The sequence below is a fragment of the Myiozetetes cayanensis genome, unplaced genomic scaffold (genome assembly GCF_022539395.1).
Source record: "Myiozetetes cayanensis isolate MyiCay16 unplaced genomic scaffold, myiCay2020 scf2-11, whole genome shotgun sequence".
Classification (NCBI taxonomy): Eukaryota; Metazoa; Chordata; class Aves; order Passeriformes; family Tyrannidae; genus Myiozetetes; species Myiozetetes cayanensis.
Window position 1 is genome coordinate 23,241,868 of NW_026087411.1, and position 15,495 is coordinate 23,257,362.

Consider the following 15,495-nt stretch of genomic DNA (forward strand, 5'->3'; position numbering starts at 1 on the left):
CGTAATCTAGACATACCACTGTGAGTTTTTTCCTGAACAAAATGTTTCCTGAAATGCACTTAATCCATTTTTAACATTACCTAATCTCAAGAATAATCTAAAGTACTCTAAAAAAAAAAAAAAAAGTTAGACAAATAGAGAAAAATTTTGAATTTTAGGTTCAATTACATTTAAAATTTCACTGGGCTGAAAACAAGAAGTGCTGTCATAATTTACTTGAAATATGCCTACAGCAACATTAAAGAATCAATTTTACTTCTACTCTTGATTAATTTATGTAATTAATGCAAGATTCATTCATATGAACTTTTGAATTCACCTTGCCCTCATTTGTATTTTCCCCCTGTGTTTTTTTGTGTCTTTAACCTTAATCTGTTATTTGTGTCTGAGAAAACACGTGTGTAAATGGGAAAACTCACAGCCATTTGAAAAATTGTCTAAGGCAGAGCTGTGCTGCCCTCTGAACAGTTACTTGGGAAGGCAGGAGGCAATTTGTAAAATGCAGTGAGCATCTCCTTCCAGCTTGTGTATACTGACATTGCTGCCTGGCTGGAGAGCGGGAGGCACACACAGCTGGCAGGGACAGTGTTTCTTGGATGCAGCTGTTAAATTCTATATTGTCACATATTTCAAAGTGACTTCTGTGGGGTTTTTTTCAAGAATTAAACTTCACTTTCACCCTGTTAACAAGACTGTCAGTTTGTGGAATTGTGTGCTGCTCAGACTTAGTGTTCTGGTCTTCTCCTTCCCTCGCCCTTCCAGCTGCAGTTTTGCCTTACCATGTTTCACATGCCCAAGTCTCCCCATTTCTGATTTGCAATGCTTGACCCTCCTGCCCGGGAATGTGACGTGCAGTGCCTGGAGGCTTGGTTGCCTGGTGTGCATCACCCCAAAGGCAGGCTGGAAACCTGCCCTTTGGTCCTTGTTTTGCTGTTTGACTGGTCTCTCTAATTCCCACACCATCCTTTGCTCTGGAAAGTTTTGAGAACAAACTATGGAAATGCACTTCGTCATTAGTAGTTCGTGTTTATGGACTATCCTTCTTTTTACTAGAAACAGGTTAATCAGGCAAGACTAGTTGTACTAGTTCTATGTGCTTTGGGAGGAGCTGGTGGGATGGGAGGTGAGAGTCCTGCTCAGCCTTTCCTCTGGCACCACATGTGAGGGGAGGACTGCAAAACGGGTGTGTTCCCCAGGGAAAGGTGCTGCCAAGATGGTGCAGGTAATGGAGAGCCCACAAAGCTGAGCTCCAGGCCAGCGTTTCCCACCTCACAAATGTGCTTTGGATCCAAATTCAGCAATACCTGTGAAATTACATGGGAACAGCAAGTGCATCTGCTTTGAGAGAGGCATTTTACTACTTCAGTGTTTCAGTCAGTCACTGAACATTATAGGTCTGATACAACTCAAAAAAAGTTCCACGTAGCATTACTTCAGATTTGAGATAGCTGCATTGCTGTTGCCAGAAATAAATTTGCCTAAGCCTATGTCTTCCCCACAGGGGGCTGTTATCACATGGTTCCATTCTATTTTTCTGGCCTTATCTCTTAATTAACTAATCTCTAATAATGCTCTTTCTTTTCTTTTTTTTTTTTTTAAATAAGCATCTGTGATCCCTCCCCGTTTTCCATTAATTATGCTCAGAGAAGTGTTGTCTTTTTTTACAAACCAAGCAAGTTAGGTGTAAATAAGTTACTGTTCTGCTGGCATCCTTTTTTTTTCTTTATATCAGCCTTTAAAATCTGCCCAGGCCATTAGCTAGGAAGGACGTGTGGTGCCTGTGAGCCCGATATAGCATTCCCATGCGCTTTGCTAAGCTGCACACATGTATTTGTGTGGTATTACAAAATACCCAAGCTCATGAGGAGGCTAATTAGCATGGAGGCTAATCTTATCAATTGTATTAAGGCTACTTAAGAACTAATAGCTTTAAGGAAGCTGTTTATATTTCCTCCTTTAAAGCACTTTAGTCAATGTTCTGTGTCCCTTCAAATAAATGTCATCAGCAAAATAGTGTACTTTTTGTCATTTCTTTAAAAAGTGACGGTTTCTTAAGAGTTGACACTTCAAGGCCTTGGGCTGGCTCTCAGATCTGTGTACTTGGATTTAAGCTGGTAATCCACATGGAGGTACCTAAAAAGAAGTGGCCTGGTTTGCATGAATTAAGCTCACATCCTTCTGAAGTTTATGAGTTTGAAAATCAGGGCATGGCTCTGGAAGTCGTCGGATTGCTGCAGGCAGATTTGGCTGGGGGAGCTTTAGACTTAAATTTAAAATAAGAACAGTCTTCTTTTGAATGTCCATTGCAAGTTTGATTTAAATAGGGGGACAAAAAAAAGAGGCTATAAACCCAGCTTAGCTGATTGTCAAAGATCCTGAGGATATCAGTGTTTTCACTGGTGGAGCATGACCAGAAGACCATCTCTGTGGCTGTGAAGATGTTTTAATTCCTATGTACTACAAGAGGATGCTATTCAAATAGTACAGCACATTCTGTCTCTAGTAAGAGGCAGGTGATTTAGGAGTCTGTTTGCACATCCTGAGCTTAGCTGGGTACATGAAAAGAGGAAGGCTTGCTTTCTCTCAGAGCATTATATGGAGGCAGGGAAAACCTTCCCACCCACAGGGGGAACACATAAAACAGGTCCAAAAAATGAATTCAGAAGGAAAAACTCAGCAGTAATGCAAATTAGAGAAATCTGTATTAAACTGTATATATTTAAACATTTTCTTTAAAGAGATCTTTACTTGCAATACAATTTTAATACCTAAATTTACATTTGCAGTCAGCAGAAATACCTTTATCTAGAACAGCATTTGCAGTGTCACAAGAAAGTATATGTAAGATTGGATGAGTGATATATTACATGTAATATTTTACAAAGCAGTCGTATTACAGTCTTGTGGTAACCATGTTACGAAGATCTTCACCAACCAGGAGGCTTTCTTTATTTTTGACAGAATTAGCATATTCATTGTTTTTTCCCTGGTTCCAGTACTGTTTTTCATAAACCTGTCTCAGATGGTCTCTTTACCTGCCTAGTACCATTGCTCTGGGAACTGGCTTATCGATGTGGTGTCGAAAGAATAATTCGACAATTTGTTATGTTGCTGTACCAATAAACTGAAAAAAAAAAAAAAAAGAGACCACAAATAACTGGGGAGTCCTGTCTAAATTAATGGCCTAAACCAGATTCCTAGGGCAGCAATAAATCTAGATCTCTTTGAAAAATCAGATGTCTAGTCAAATAACTGGTATAGATCACAGCACGCGGAAGTCTCACAAGGAAAAACTGTAATTAATCCTTGTGACGCAGCTCCTATCCACACATGAGTCCTCTGAAAAGCTCTTCTCTGACACAGGTGGGCCACATCGTGTGCCATCCACAATCCTGCTCTTCTCTAATGGCCCAGCTGAGAGGGGCAGCCGGGCCATAGCAACGTCTGACTGAGAAGGAAGGAGTTGCTCTGGCTCGTACAGTTCTGCCATGCAGAGTGTCCCTCAACAAAGCAAGAGGTGATAGGCTGTGGTGAGTAGCAAATTGGCTTTTTGTCAGTGCCCATGTTCTAGACAGTCTTATGCACAAATGAAGAAAGTGACTTTAATTCATTATTGTAACTAAGTTCATTATCATAAGTTAAAGCTTTGGCCAGCTTTGAAAAAGTGAAAGGACACCCCAAATACCTGTCAAAATCAAACCTTGCGTGCAGATGGCCTGAAACAGCCTGGCCACTGAGACAGAAACTATGGCTTGATGTACAGACATGTCCTTACCTGTCCTGCCTTGAACTGGTCTGCCCAACCTAGAAGGAGTTTGAACAAAAGCCAGAGAAGCTGAGCGCTGTTGGGGCAAGTGCACAAGGGATTAAGAATGAAAACCAATGGGCTGTGCAATGATTAGGCAGCTGCAAACATGGCTTACTTTGAAGACCAGCCACCAGTCAGCTGGAAAGGACTCATTGAGAAACCTCTCCCAGGTACACCCCGGAGCAGTAGAGGGTTTGCCCATCCAAAATAAAAACAAGTGTGATGCCTGGCTTGCAGCAGAGGGACTGAGATGTCTGCAATTATTTGTGCATGACTGGGGCTTGTTCTCTTGGGTTTCTTTCCCTTTAGCTGAAGTTATCCGACAGCTGAAGATAAACTCAAGATGATGCTCTGTTGCCTTACTAGAGGCTGTGCACCACAGCAAACTCTTTCCATGCTTTATTCCAACGTGGTATATGAGAACAGGATCCTCCAACTATGAGAGTATGTTTAGAGAGATGCAGCATATGCAAAATGTGCCTTCCAATTGATTTAAAAAATATAATGAGGGGTACCCCATCACTGATAGAAAAGTAAAATTTGCACACTGAGGATTGATTTGAACTTAGTTTTCCCTGGCCTGAAAATTTGAGGCTTGATGTACTTGTGGATCAATGGTATCCGTTTTCTAGGACCTTGAAAAATATTTAAAGTATGAGTTCCAAGGGGGCTTTTTGGTTTTGGGTTTCTTTTATTTTCTTGCATTAAAAATAATTTGGCTTGAATATTCTGGAGCAAGCTATGAGGTTACATACTCTGTAAAATGTCCAGAGTAACAGTAACTGGCACATACTCATAGCATGGATTTGACCCGCTACAGAAAGAATCTTCTAAGCTTCTGTGTAGAATTTAAATACAAGGTGCAGTGTATGTCTACAACACATGCATTCAAGATATTCAGCCTGCAAAAACCCCTGAGAAACAAACCCCGTGAATCTTACCTTAATGTTGTTTTCATGATGCTTGGCTGCTTCATTAAATTACAATTTTTTCTTAGTATATAAATTCTCAGCATAAGTTTGCATTTTGTTCTATGTACATCTTAAGAATACAGCAGAAAATACCATTGCTTAGCACATTAACAAAAATCACATTATATGAGAGGTTTGTCGAAATACTTGTATACTAAGTTATATACAACTCTAGAAATCTTCCTTCCTTTCAGTTCTAACACGTTACTCTCCAGAAACCCAATCTGTTTGTCTTTAAAAGCTGAAGTATAGAAATTGTGCTGATAAAACAACTTGAGCAAAAAATAGTAACTTTTCAAATTTCACTTTTAATTTCAAAATAAGATGGAATGGATCACTGGGTGATGCCAGCAATTTTAATTTTTTTTTTTTTTTTAATTTTTGTGGGTTTTTTGAATTTTTAAACTAACTGTCCCTGAACACATGAATATTGTGAGTCCTAGTTGGGGTCATATCCCCAAAAAGATAGGGATATGGTGTACTCACACTGTAGATAAGAGTATTATCCCAAGGTGCACTATGTTGTATGCTCCCATATACAAAAAAGAAGATGCACAGAAATGTGTATTCTGATCGTTGATACATAACTTTTAAACTGTAGATATTCACAATTCTCAGTTTGTTTTATTTTTCTCTGAGAAAAAAGTCCACATCAATTAGCAGCTCAACTGACCGTTGTGATGGCTTGCGTCTTCCCTCCTTCCTCTCCTTCGGCCCCTTCAGCTCCTGCTTCCACCTGATTGAACTTACCAAGCTTTTTCAAATTCTCCAGTGCGGATTTGAAAGTGTCCTTCAGGCTGTTCTCCAGGACCCACCCTTCACTTTCACATTCAGGGTCCTCGGGGTTTGGAATGCTTTCCAGAGAGGTGTGTAGAAGGCGCAAGCCAATCATCACCGATATCTGTGCCAGGCAATGGAAAAGACAGAGAATGTCAGCCAAACGTGGATACTCCTCCCACGTCCTCACTGTCCTCTGCTATCAGCAGCCCTGGCTTGTGGTGGGAACAAAATGCCAAAGGCACCAACTGGGCACAGCTTAAGGGCTGTGGGAATCCTCTGCAAAGGAGGAGATCCTGAGCAGCCTTCCCCCTTGAGATGCCCAGGAGGAAAATGTCCCTTCAAGAGTAGGAAAAAAGGTGGAGTTCTGAAATGGGTGAGCACCATGGGAAGCATGACACTCAGTCAGCAATGAGTGGAGGCATCAGCTTATGGAAGAAGTACGTGCTGGCTGCTGTGGAACAGCACCTTTGAGGGGCCACGTGCACAAGGGACCATTTTACATGGCCCATCACAGGGCCAGTGCCTCCTGGGAGGTTTTAGTGCAACCCCTGCTCCTCTGCACTAGATATCCACAAAGCAGTTTTTATGTGGAACAAGGTCCTGTTCCACCATCCTCTTAATTTTAACTCTAAATATTTTTACTTTGCATTGACCTTAATATGTTTGGTGAGTATATTAAGCTGATTGAGGAAATATTCATGCATCAGCAACTCCGCAGAACAGAGCAGCATTAGGATTTGAGCCATCACTTTGTCTACTTCAAATTCTGGTTTTGTTTTTATATAGAGATATGCGTATAAGGAAATTAAGGCAGCAAGTGTATCTCTCACTGGTTCCATCTGAAATTCCTATCTATTTCCAATTAAATATTACTGACTCCCAGCAGCCCTGAATAAGATTTTTTTTCTACTATATTATTCTGGTGTGACACCCCTAACACTGTAAACAGCCCACACCTGTCTCCAGGGAGAAGGAGTGGTTTTAACCAGTCTTCTCCTTTCTAACATTGTTGAGAACAATCTGACCTCCACTGTTGTGGTGCTTGTGAAGAAAAGTAATCAATCAGATGGAGGCAGAGAAAGAGAAAGAAAAGGCAGTGCCCAGAAGAGCCAGCCTGGTGACGTGGTAGAGCAGGTGGTCAGGATGGGGTAGCAGTAAGATTAATCTTTCATATGTTGGGTAAAGCTAAGATTGAGAACATTTAATGTTGTCCATAACCTCATAGGATTTGTTCTGTAAGGGAAGTACAGTGCCCCTGTTACCCTATCCAAATTACCACGGAACTGATTACCTCTAGTCCTCCTAAACCCTAATGGCTAAAGAGGGCAGCAGGTTGGCAGCTGGGATTCAGCCACATAGCATGGCCAATGGCAGTATTCACATCTGGCCTTTGGACTCAAGGGGCTGCTCAAGCATGTGCTTCCATGGACCATTCATTAGCCTGTCTACTGTGGTCATCCAACCTGTGAAGGATCAGTGTCTCCAAACTCTTGGAAGACTGAATTACACTTGGTTACTCTCAAAATTTGCAGATGTTCATACTTCCCTGCCTTCATTCAAGATCAGAAAGGGAAAAACACTGGTCAAACAAACAAGCTTCATCAAATACTTCCACATCCAAAGGCAAATTTTCATACTCTTTAACATAGGAATGCATGACTTACCACACGCTGGTCCTCAAGGAGGTTTCTAGGGGCCCTGACTCTGGAAATAATCTCATCTAGCCAATACTAGGATGACTTGAATCAGCTGAAGAACTAATCTATAAAAGTCATCAGAATTGACAAATCCTATCACATTAGTCTTGAGATTTAAAGTCTTTGACATCTTCCTTCCATTCTGAGTCACAGTTTTCCTGTTCTCAGTCACAGGACTGAGATATCTTTGAACTTAAATGCTGTTGCCAGTATACATTTACAGGACTGGATGCAGAAGGTGGCCTCCATGTTGCTCTCTACTTGTGCTGCCTCACTGCATGTCAGCAGGAGCTGTGTTTTGTGATTGACTTGCCAAGTCCCTCTATTTGACAGCTGAAGTAGGTGTTCTTGCAGGCTTCCTGGCTGGCTCTAAGTCACTAAATATGGTCCTGCTTTAAAAAAGGAATGTGTTTGTGCAGCAGGGAGCAACTGACCAGCCTTCAGATGAGATTTTGTGACATTGTCTCTCAGTTTAAGACATTGTTTTCTTAAAAATCTTGCTTAGAAAGATTTGGGGTCCCTGAAGTTGAGATTCCTTAAAAACAGTGCAAAACATTCAGGCTCTTTTCAGCTCCACTGACCTGAGCCTGCCTTCTCTGCCAGAGGAGAAGAGAATCCAGGAAGTTTGGGGCAAGTATCTGGTGAATTTGTCTGTCTCCTATATGATCACATAGAGTCTTGGACCACCAGTTTTGCTGAAGTCTTGCACCAGGGAAGGCATAAATCCATGCACCAGTATATGCTGGGGGTGTGACTGGCTGAAAGCAGCTTGGCAGCAAAGGGCCTTGTGGTCCTGGGGGACACCAAGTCATCCACGAGCCAGCAGTGTGCCCTTGTGGCAAGGGGGCAAACTGTATCCTGGGCTGCTTTAGACAAACAATTGCCAGCAGGTTGAGGAATGTTACACTTCTCTACTCAGCCTTGGTGAGGCCACAGTTAGGCCTTCAGCCTTAAGCAATCTGTGACTGAGCTGTAAAGCTGAGCTGAACTGCAGTCCAGCAGAGAAGGCTGGGGCATGAGGGCCCCACTGCTAGTCCAGTCTTGCTGAGTGATGATTTCCCTGGCCAACAGACAAACTGTCATGGAAACCCTTGTCATTTTACATCAACTTTAAAGCAGCAGGAAGAACACAGTCACAGTGTTTCTCCAGGGCTAGGGATGGGCAGGCTGGGCTGGTGTATCCCCTGCACCACAGCAGGCTCAGCCCCTCGATCTGGGCCAACAGAGTGAACTGTGTCCATCTGGAGTGTCCCTGCTGCCCGTGGGCTGGTTTTGAAGATTACCAGTTCACTCTCCAGCACAGGATGTGTAATGTGCCTCCTGCTCGTGTGTCACTGCTCTCCTGGAGCTCAGTGCTGGGCTCCCTCTGTGGCACCACATGTGAGCGGAATTGCAGGGTCTGGGCCTTTGCAGTAGCTCTGACCTATTGCAACCTATGTGTTTGTACAGGTGAAGGACCTGGAATACCTCAGGAACCAGTGTCACTCTATTCCTTTTGAAATGCTCTATTCAGGGCACCCTTGAACCGCTCATTTCCTCTTTGCTGGCTGAGGTGGGTCGAGAAGACATCCAGGCTTGCTCTGCTTGACCTTCTGCAGCGAAGCCCATCTGTTTGCCAGGGTTTAGCCTGAGGCGGCTTAGCTAGAGCAGGGTGAGATCTTTTTTTGTCACCCTCATGACCAGTTGTCACTCACGGGAAGCCTACAGCTTTTGTTAGTAAAAGCAGCATCTAGATAATACTCTAGATAATTATCCTTCTTTTCAAATAGACGTTTTGATATTCCAAAACAGGTTCATTCTTCCTTGCCCTTCATGTAGAAAGGTTAAACCTGAATGGCCTTCCCTACACCTGTTTGACATATTATGTTCTCCTACAACTCAAAATAGCAGCTGTGATTAGTGTTCCCCTCCACGCTCTGTCCCCCTCCCCACACTCCAGTACCAACAACCCTGCTGGAAGAGTCCTCTGCGGCCCTCAGAAGGGTTTCCTGGCTTGAATTCACAGCAGCTCCAGGTACAAAGCAAACCAGGATGCTCCTTTGCTTCTGCACTTTTCGGTAACTTCTCAGAAAGTCAGTCCAAGAGGGAATGAGAAGCACAGAGCCAGCACAATCACTGCCTGCTGGACGCACCCTGCTCAGACCCACACTTACCTTGGCCAGGATTTGGGACCTCTGCTGCCCTCCTACTCACTGTAAAATTGTTTCCTATCCTGACTGGAATTTAAAGGAAGTGGTAATATTTCAAGGGAGACTAAATTAATGTCTGCTTCCTGCTTGACTTCCTCCCTTCAATTTGCCTTAAAAGCAGAGGAAGTTTGAGACCCAAATCTGGACCCTTTATGGAAGACTATCAGGCAAACCATAAATATTTAGGAGGGCAAGTTATTATAACCCAGGATGGTGTTGTTTCTTTAAAAGTCTCAGCTCCTATTTTGAAGAAGATGAAGAAGAGATTTTATTTCTCATTATGCCACAGGTTGAAAAAAATACCCAGATGTACTTCAAAGAGTTAGACATAAAATACTGCATTTTTATCACTGCTATTAATGTTAACATATCACTGTCATTAACCTCTTACAAGTCACCAGAGGTATGTTACAGGTCCCTAGTCATGATTTTTTGCAGCTGGCATTAGTATTTTTGTGCATTTTTCCCCTGAGTTTTTGAAATTCTTCATGATTTTCATATATACCTGAAATCCCTCTCTCTTCAAGAACTCTGTCTTTGAATCTGGATTGAAATATGAGCTTCTCTTTCTTTTCTTACCAGAATAACAGCATTGCAAGGAAGTAGTACAGTTCTCTGCCATTCAGAGTAGTTATTTTTAAAACAATGCAACACAGAGTAACTTTATGATTTTTTTTTTCCAATTTACAGATTATCTGGATAGGTGTTTATTTTCTGAAAAAAAATCTCCATTCCTGGAAGGCTGTGGGCCAGTGCTTCTATCAAAACATAGCACATCTTTTTTCAATTTGCATGCATCTAAATTTTTTAGAAGCCAGCTGAATCATTTAAAATAGGCAATGCCACTTACAGCAGCCATCTCAAGAACTGGGAAGGGTCTGCTGCACTCTGTGTCACACAGTGAGCTGCACCCTCACCTCTGTCCTCTGGTGCTGCCTTACCTCTGCATCCAGCACCTCACACGCCAGCCCTTGTGCCACTGCCAGCCCACGCTCCCCGAGTATTAGTATTGATTAAACCCCAGCTAGAAAACTGGCCACCTCCCAGAGGCAGGAGGGCATGTTTTCCTCACACTGAATGAATAGTATTTCAGGAGCAAAGCTGCACTTTGGGTTATGGTGCCCGCAGACATCTGCACTAGGCAGTATTGGCAGCTGTTTGCATATGCACAGTGGTTTTAAGAAGCAGAATAAAATAAATTTAATCCACCTGCTCTGCCTAAACCCCTCTTTCTCCCCAAAAACCTTGGTGGATCTGATGAAAGACCTTAAACCAAATGTTGCCCTGAAGCTGAACAGTATGCATGGCTTTAGGTCTTATTTTCATCAGCAGGTAAATCCCTTGATTGCAGTTTCTGTTCCACAAATTACTGCCAACATTTTGTGTATTTCTCATTGCCCACAAATGGTGACACATGGAATTAATGCATCTGGACAGCAGAGCCCTCAGAGTCTCTTCCCTGCTCAGCACCTTGCATTTGGCAGAAAATTGGTCCCTTTTTCCCTCTTGCTGTGGGATACTTGAGGTTCTGGCTCCTTGCTCTGCAAGGGGGGTCCATAATCCCACACCCACTCAATGCTTCTCAGCTCTATCTCCAGCCTGAGACCTTTTGGGCCTTATGCAGATGTTCACTGTTAGAAGTTTCCTCAGCCAAAGAATGGCAGCTGGCGATTTATTTTAAATAGATTTGACCTTTAACTGAAAAGTCCACGCTGAAAAACACCCTGCTCCTCCAGAGCTGGTGCTCCAGCGAAGCGGGGCCGAGAGGGGAGGGTTACCTCAAAAAGCCAGACGAGGAGGGTGACGGCACCCATGGAGCTCATCATGCCGCTGTAGTAGCTCAGGAGGGCCTCCCGGCAGCCGCGGTTCCACAGGTTGAGCTCCTCCGTTTGGTAGTCGTAGCTGTAGTGAGCTGAGTTGTTGGTGATCTGGTACTGGATGCAGGGCCTCGGGGAGCTTGGGTTGCAGCAGCTGAAGGGGACGCCATCCACTAAGTACCTTCCGTCCACATTGCTTTTGATCCGGCTGTGGGCAAGGGCAGAAGGGAGCGTGAACACACACACACAACACACACGCCATGCAAAGATACGCAGGAACAAACCTGCATGAAGAAGGAGAGCAAAGGCATGGAGAATTTTCCACTGTGCCTCCTGACCATGCCATTCCTTCACATCCCCTGTTCACATAAGTGGTGTTTGTCCTGGGTATTTTTCCTCTCTGAAATCCTTTTCTATGTCAAGGCTCATGATGGAAGTGCGTGTTCTTGGGTCACTTCTTCAAAGAAATTAATTTTTAACAAAAGTAAATGGCAGAGGGAAATTGTAGGAGGGGCAGTTAGAAAAGAGTGATCACAGCATAGCTAATGTGGAAGGGAGATGCTGGAAGTGACCTGACAGCCTTAGGCCCCACCATATCCAGCTAGACATTGATCCAGCAAAGCTAATAGCTTCTCTTTGATGATAATAACTCCAGGGAGGGGTTATGCATTTATTCTTGGCTTGGGAAGACATCCAGTATTTGAAACATGAATTGTGCTTCAGCAACAGGACGTTGCAAAATTCCCAAAGTCCTTGCAGGAGCTTTCCAGCTATTGTTCATTTGACACTGTGGTTGTTCTCCATAAACAGTCATTCAGTTTGGTGCCTTATAAGGTAAGAGATACCTCAGAAGGCAAATAGTTCCACTAGCACTACAAAAAAAGGCTATAATAAGAGAAGTGCAACTCTAACACACTCCATTTTCCTTAGAAAATGACAGAATGGAAAGCCTCAGTGATCTAGAAAGGTGAAAAAAATCTGAGTGTCACTTGTAGCTTTCTATAAGGATAATATGAAATTGTGTCAGAGAGAGAGTGGTGATTGCAACAGTCTGGTGAAGGAAAATTCCACTTTGCAGTCATGACCCAAATATATCTAAACACATGCAGTTAAAGTTTTATCTCTAGATGGAAAGTGTGCTCTGAATTAGGTCTAATTCACATTCATATGTAAATTCTCCACCAGTTTCAGTTGGATTGGATCAGGCCTTCACTGTACAAATAATATAAAAATCACATTGTGGGAGACAGACCCTCACCTTCCCTGGAATTAATGAGCACTTTGCTATTGATTTCAAAGGGACTGGTCTATCTCACCAGGAATGTGAGCAGAGATTGTGCACCACCACGTACTACAAACCTTGAATTCACTGGCATCCATTTGTAGATTTTTAATGCCCTACTTCCTGCCTCAGTAGTACAAAGAAATTACCTTGAGTCTCAGTCCCAAACAAGGCATCAATTATTAAGGACAGTATAACCTTGTTTTCCCTCTGTGCGTTGCCCTTCCACTGCTGCTGGATTAAGTTACAGCTCTCAAATCTCCATATAATGCTGGTAAGTTTTTTTCAAGGAGTTATTTATATCCATGGGGGTATCTTCGCAATGGAAAAGCTCTGTTATTAAATAGCCAATGTATTTGTTACAACCCTGCAGAGCAATGGGTTAAGTCTGTAATACTTTTCACTACAAAGTCCTCGCTCAGAATTGCAGAAACAACCAGACCACCCAACAAGTCAAAACAATATGCAGAGAGACACACAAGTGAAATACCATTTACACTGTCAGGCGCGGATCCCAAGAGACACATCAAGTTTTTTTTAAAATTAATTCAGACATTTTTGATGCAGGCAGTACATTTAAAAGACACATTGCTTCCAGTTTACAGGACCCATTGTGCAACCACAGAGTATGAATGTTACAAATGATGTTCCCAAAGAACCCTGAGTAATCACCTCTTTCTCTGATGCTTAATTTTTTAGAAGGTTGTGGGTATTTATGCCCAATGTTATTTTTTTTTAATTTCAAAAGCTGCATTTTGTTCTTGTGTTTATTTTCTGCTTGAGCTTACTGCACCTAACCTGATTTTGGGATTACAGCCTCTTTGGGCAGTGACATCAAAGCCATTAAGGTGTTTCTGGTCAACAATCTGCTCTGGTTTGTATAGAGGAAATAAATGCTGGTTTCATGTGACTTTTAAAAAATTAGGCACAGGAGAGAACTCAAAATGCATTTGGCTACAAGGGCCACTGTGTAAAGCAAGAACATCAATAGGTGTTAATGCTCAGTATTACCACAGTGCTGAAGCAATCCATCAAATTAATACAAAAATAAAATTCTAAATATTAAGGATTTAAAACACATAAATTATTGGCAAACTGTTACTGCTTCTGTTTATTTCCTCTAGACTGATTCATAACCAATATCCAAGTGGAGTTTTAGAGTGGTATCGACAGTACATATCCAGGGAATTATTTTTTTTTTTTTTTAGGAAATAATAAATCACATTGAAATCTGCCTTAGGGCTAGTGAATTTCTGACACTTTCCTGTTCATTTTGGGAGTTGGTAGGTGTGTCTCAATATAATGGATTTATAATGATGCAAAAGACAGTAAAAAATATTAAGTCTGTTAACACTGCGCTGAGTAAGAACGTACTTTATATTTTATGTTCTGAATAACTTTAGAGGAATTTGTCAGGGGAGGAGGCAATCTAGATGATTGCTTGGGATGCTTATTATGCAAGAGCAGAGAAAGACCTCATTTCATACAAACCCCCTCCAGTCAGTGCTTGCTGGGACATACATTTCTTGAGGATAATACTGATCAAATAATGATGCTACGTGATACAAACCCCGCTAAATCACTTACTCTTTCACTTCTTTGGAGCTGAAGTCCAGATATCTGTTGCTGATCCACTGAATTTCGAACCAATCTTTGTAGCCATTGTTCCCACAGCATTTGAACTCAATTTGGAGCATGTCAATGGTCTTCTTCATGAAGCATCTTCCAGGGAGTGTCTGTGTCCCGGTAGAACTTCATGCCATTCTTGAGCCCTTGGGCCAGTGTGCTGTCCAGAGAGCCCCGCATGAGAAAGCAAATCAGAGCAACGAAGAAAACGAGGATGTTAAAGACAAAGCACAGTGCCAGGTAAGGTTTCAGCAAAGGCTTCCACTTGGCAAATTTAGCGGGATCCAGAGAGTCGTAACAAATCTTTCCAGCAAAACCATTGAAGGCGCAGGATAATATACCCATCAATATCAAAGAATTGGGCACAAAGTGGCTTTCAGAATTGTCCATCACTTCACTTCGCTTCCGGAGTTCAATTTTGAGGAACAATCCCATGCTAAAAACAAGGATTCCAGCAAACACCGAAAACCAGTTCATGAGCCATAGTCCCTGTGCTAGTTTTACCCGTTTCTTCTGATTGAATTTGACTTTCAGCAGTGCCATCTTTGTAATGGGAGCTGTTGGAAGATTTCACAGCCTGGACCCCTCTTCTCAGCGTAAGCAACTTGAGGAAGAACCATTCAGGCGTTGGAAGAGACCTCGAACGGCACATCAGGAAGCGAGCTGCTGCAGCGTCCTTCCATCTTGAACTCCCCTGGTTAGGATTCAAGCAAGCAAAATATTCAGCGGTCCCAATTAACGATTTCACATTAGTGAGAATAATGGGCAATTAGCACCTACAACTATTTCTGGTGGTTTCTTCCAAGCAAAGGAGAAACGGTCTCAGGGTTTCAAATGATTTGATCTGGATCTGCAAGACGTCATTCTAATACCTTTAATCATTTGATCCAATTTGGAGAAATGTCTGTCAACAGATGAGTGGAAGTAATCCCTCATTTTACTATTTAGTAGATTTGTGCTCTCTTACGATAGGCTGGGCAGAATATGAAAACCCGAGATATAAAAAGATCTTTGTTGCCAGAAGAATATAGATTCTTTGAGGAAAGAGGAAGAGGGCTCTGGGTTAAAAAAGAGCCCTTAAAAAAGGCTGCTTGTATACGAACATATACTTCCCCAACGTTGTCCTGATTTATTCATATCTACAGCCAAAACCAAGTTTCTAGTCCTTATCCTTCTGTGTTGACTTGAGATGACATCCTGTGGCTTATGTGTTCTGAAAGCAGATAAGCGTGTAGTTTACGGTGACCTAAAAAAACTAAGCTTGGCATTTTCTTGTACCATCTTGGGTTGTACCATTTCTGGGTCTTGGCAGGAGAGGAGAAGAA

The 15,495-nt window shown here is 42.4% G+C and overlaps 2 protein-coding genes across 2 annotated transcripts in view; one reads left to right on the top strand and one right to left on the bottom strand.

The window, feature by feature from the left end:
• BICRAL (BICRA like chromatin remodeling complex associated protein) overlaps positions 1-15,495 on the top strand; it is a 70,233-nt gene that overhangs the window by 2,742 nt on the left and 51,996 nt on the right. The gene's annotated exons all lie outside the window — the stretch shown is intronic.
• Positions 5,433-14,713, bottom strand: PRPH2 (peripherin 2). The gene is given in 4 exon segments (XM_050316744.1): positions 5,433-5,680; positions 11,224-11,470; positions 14,132-14,274; positions 14,276-14,713. Coding segments are annotated over 4 exon segments (1,065 nt in total). The 3' UTR covers positions 5,433-5,443.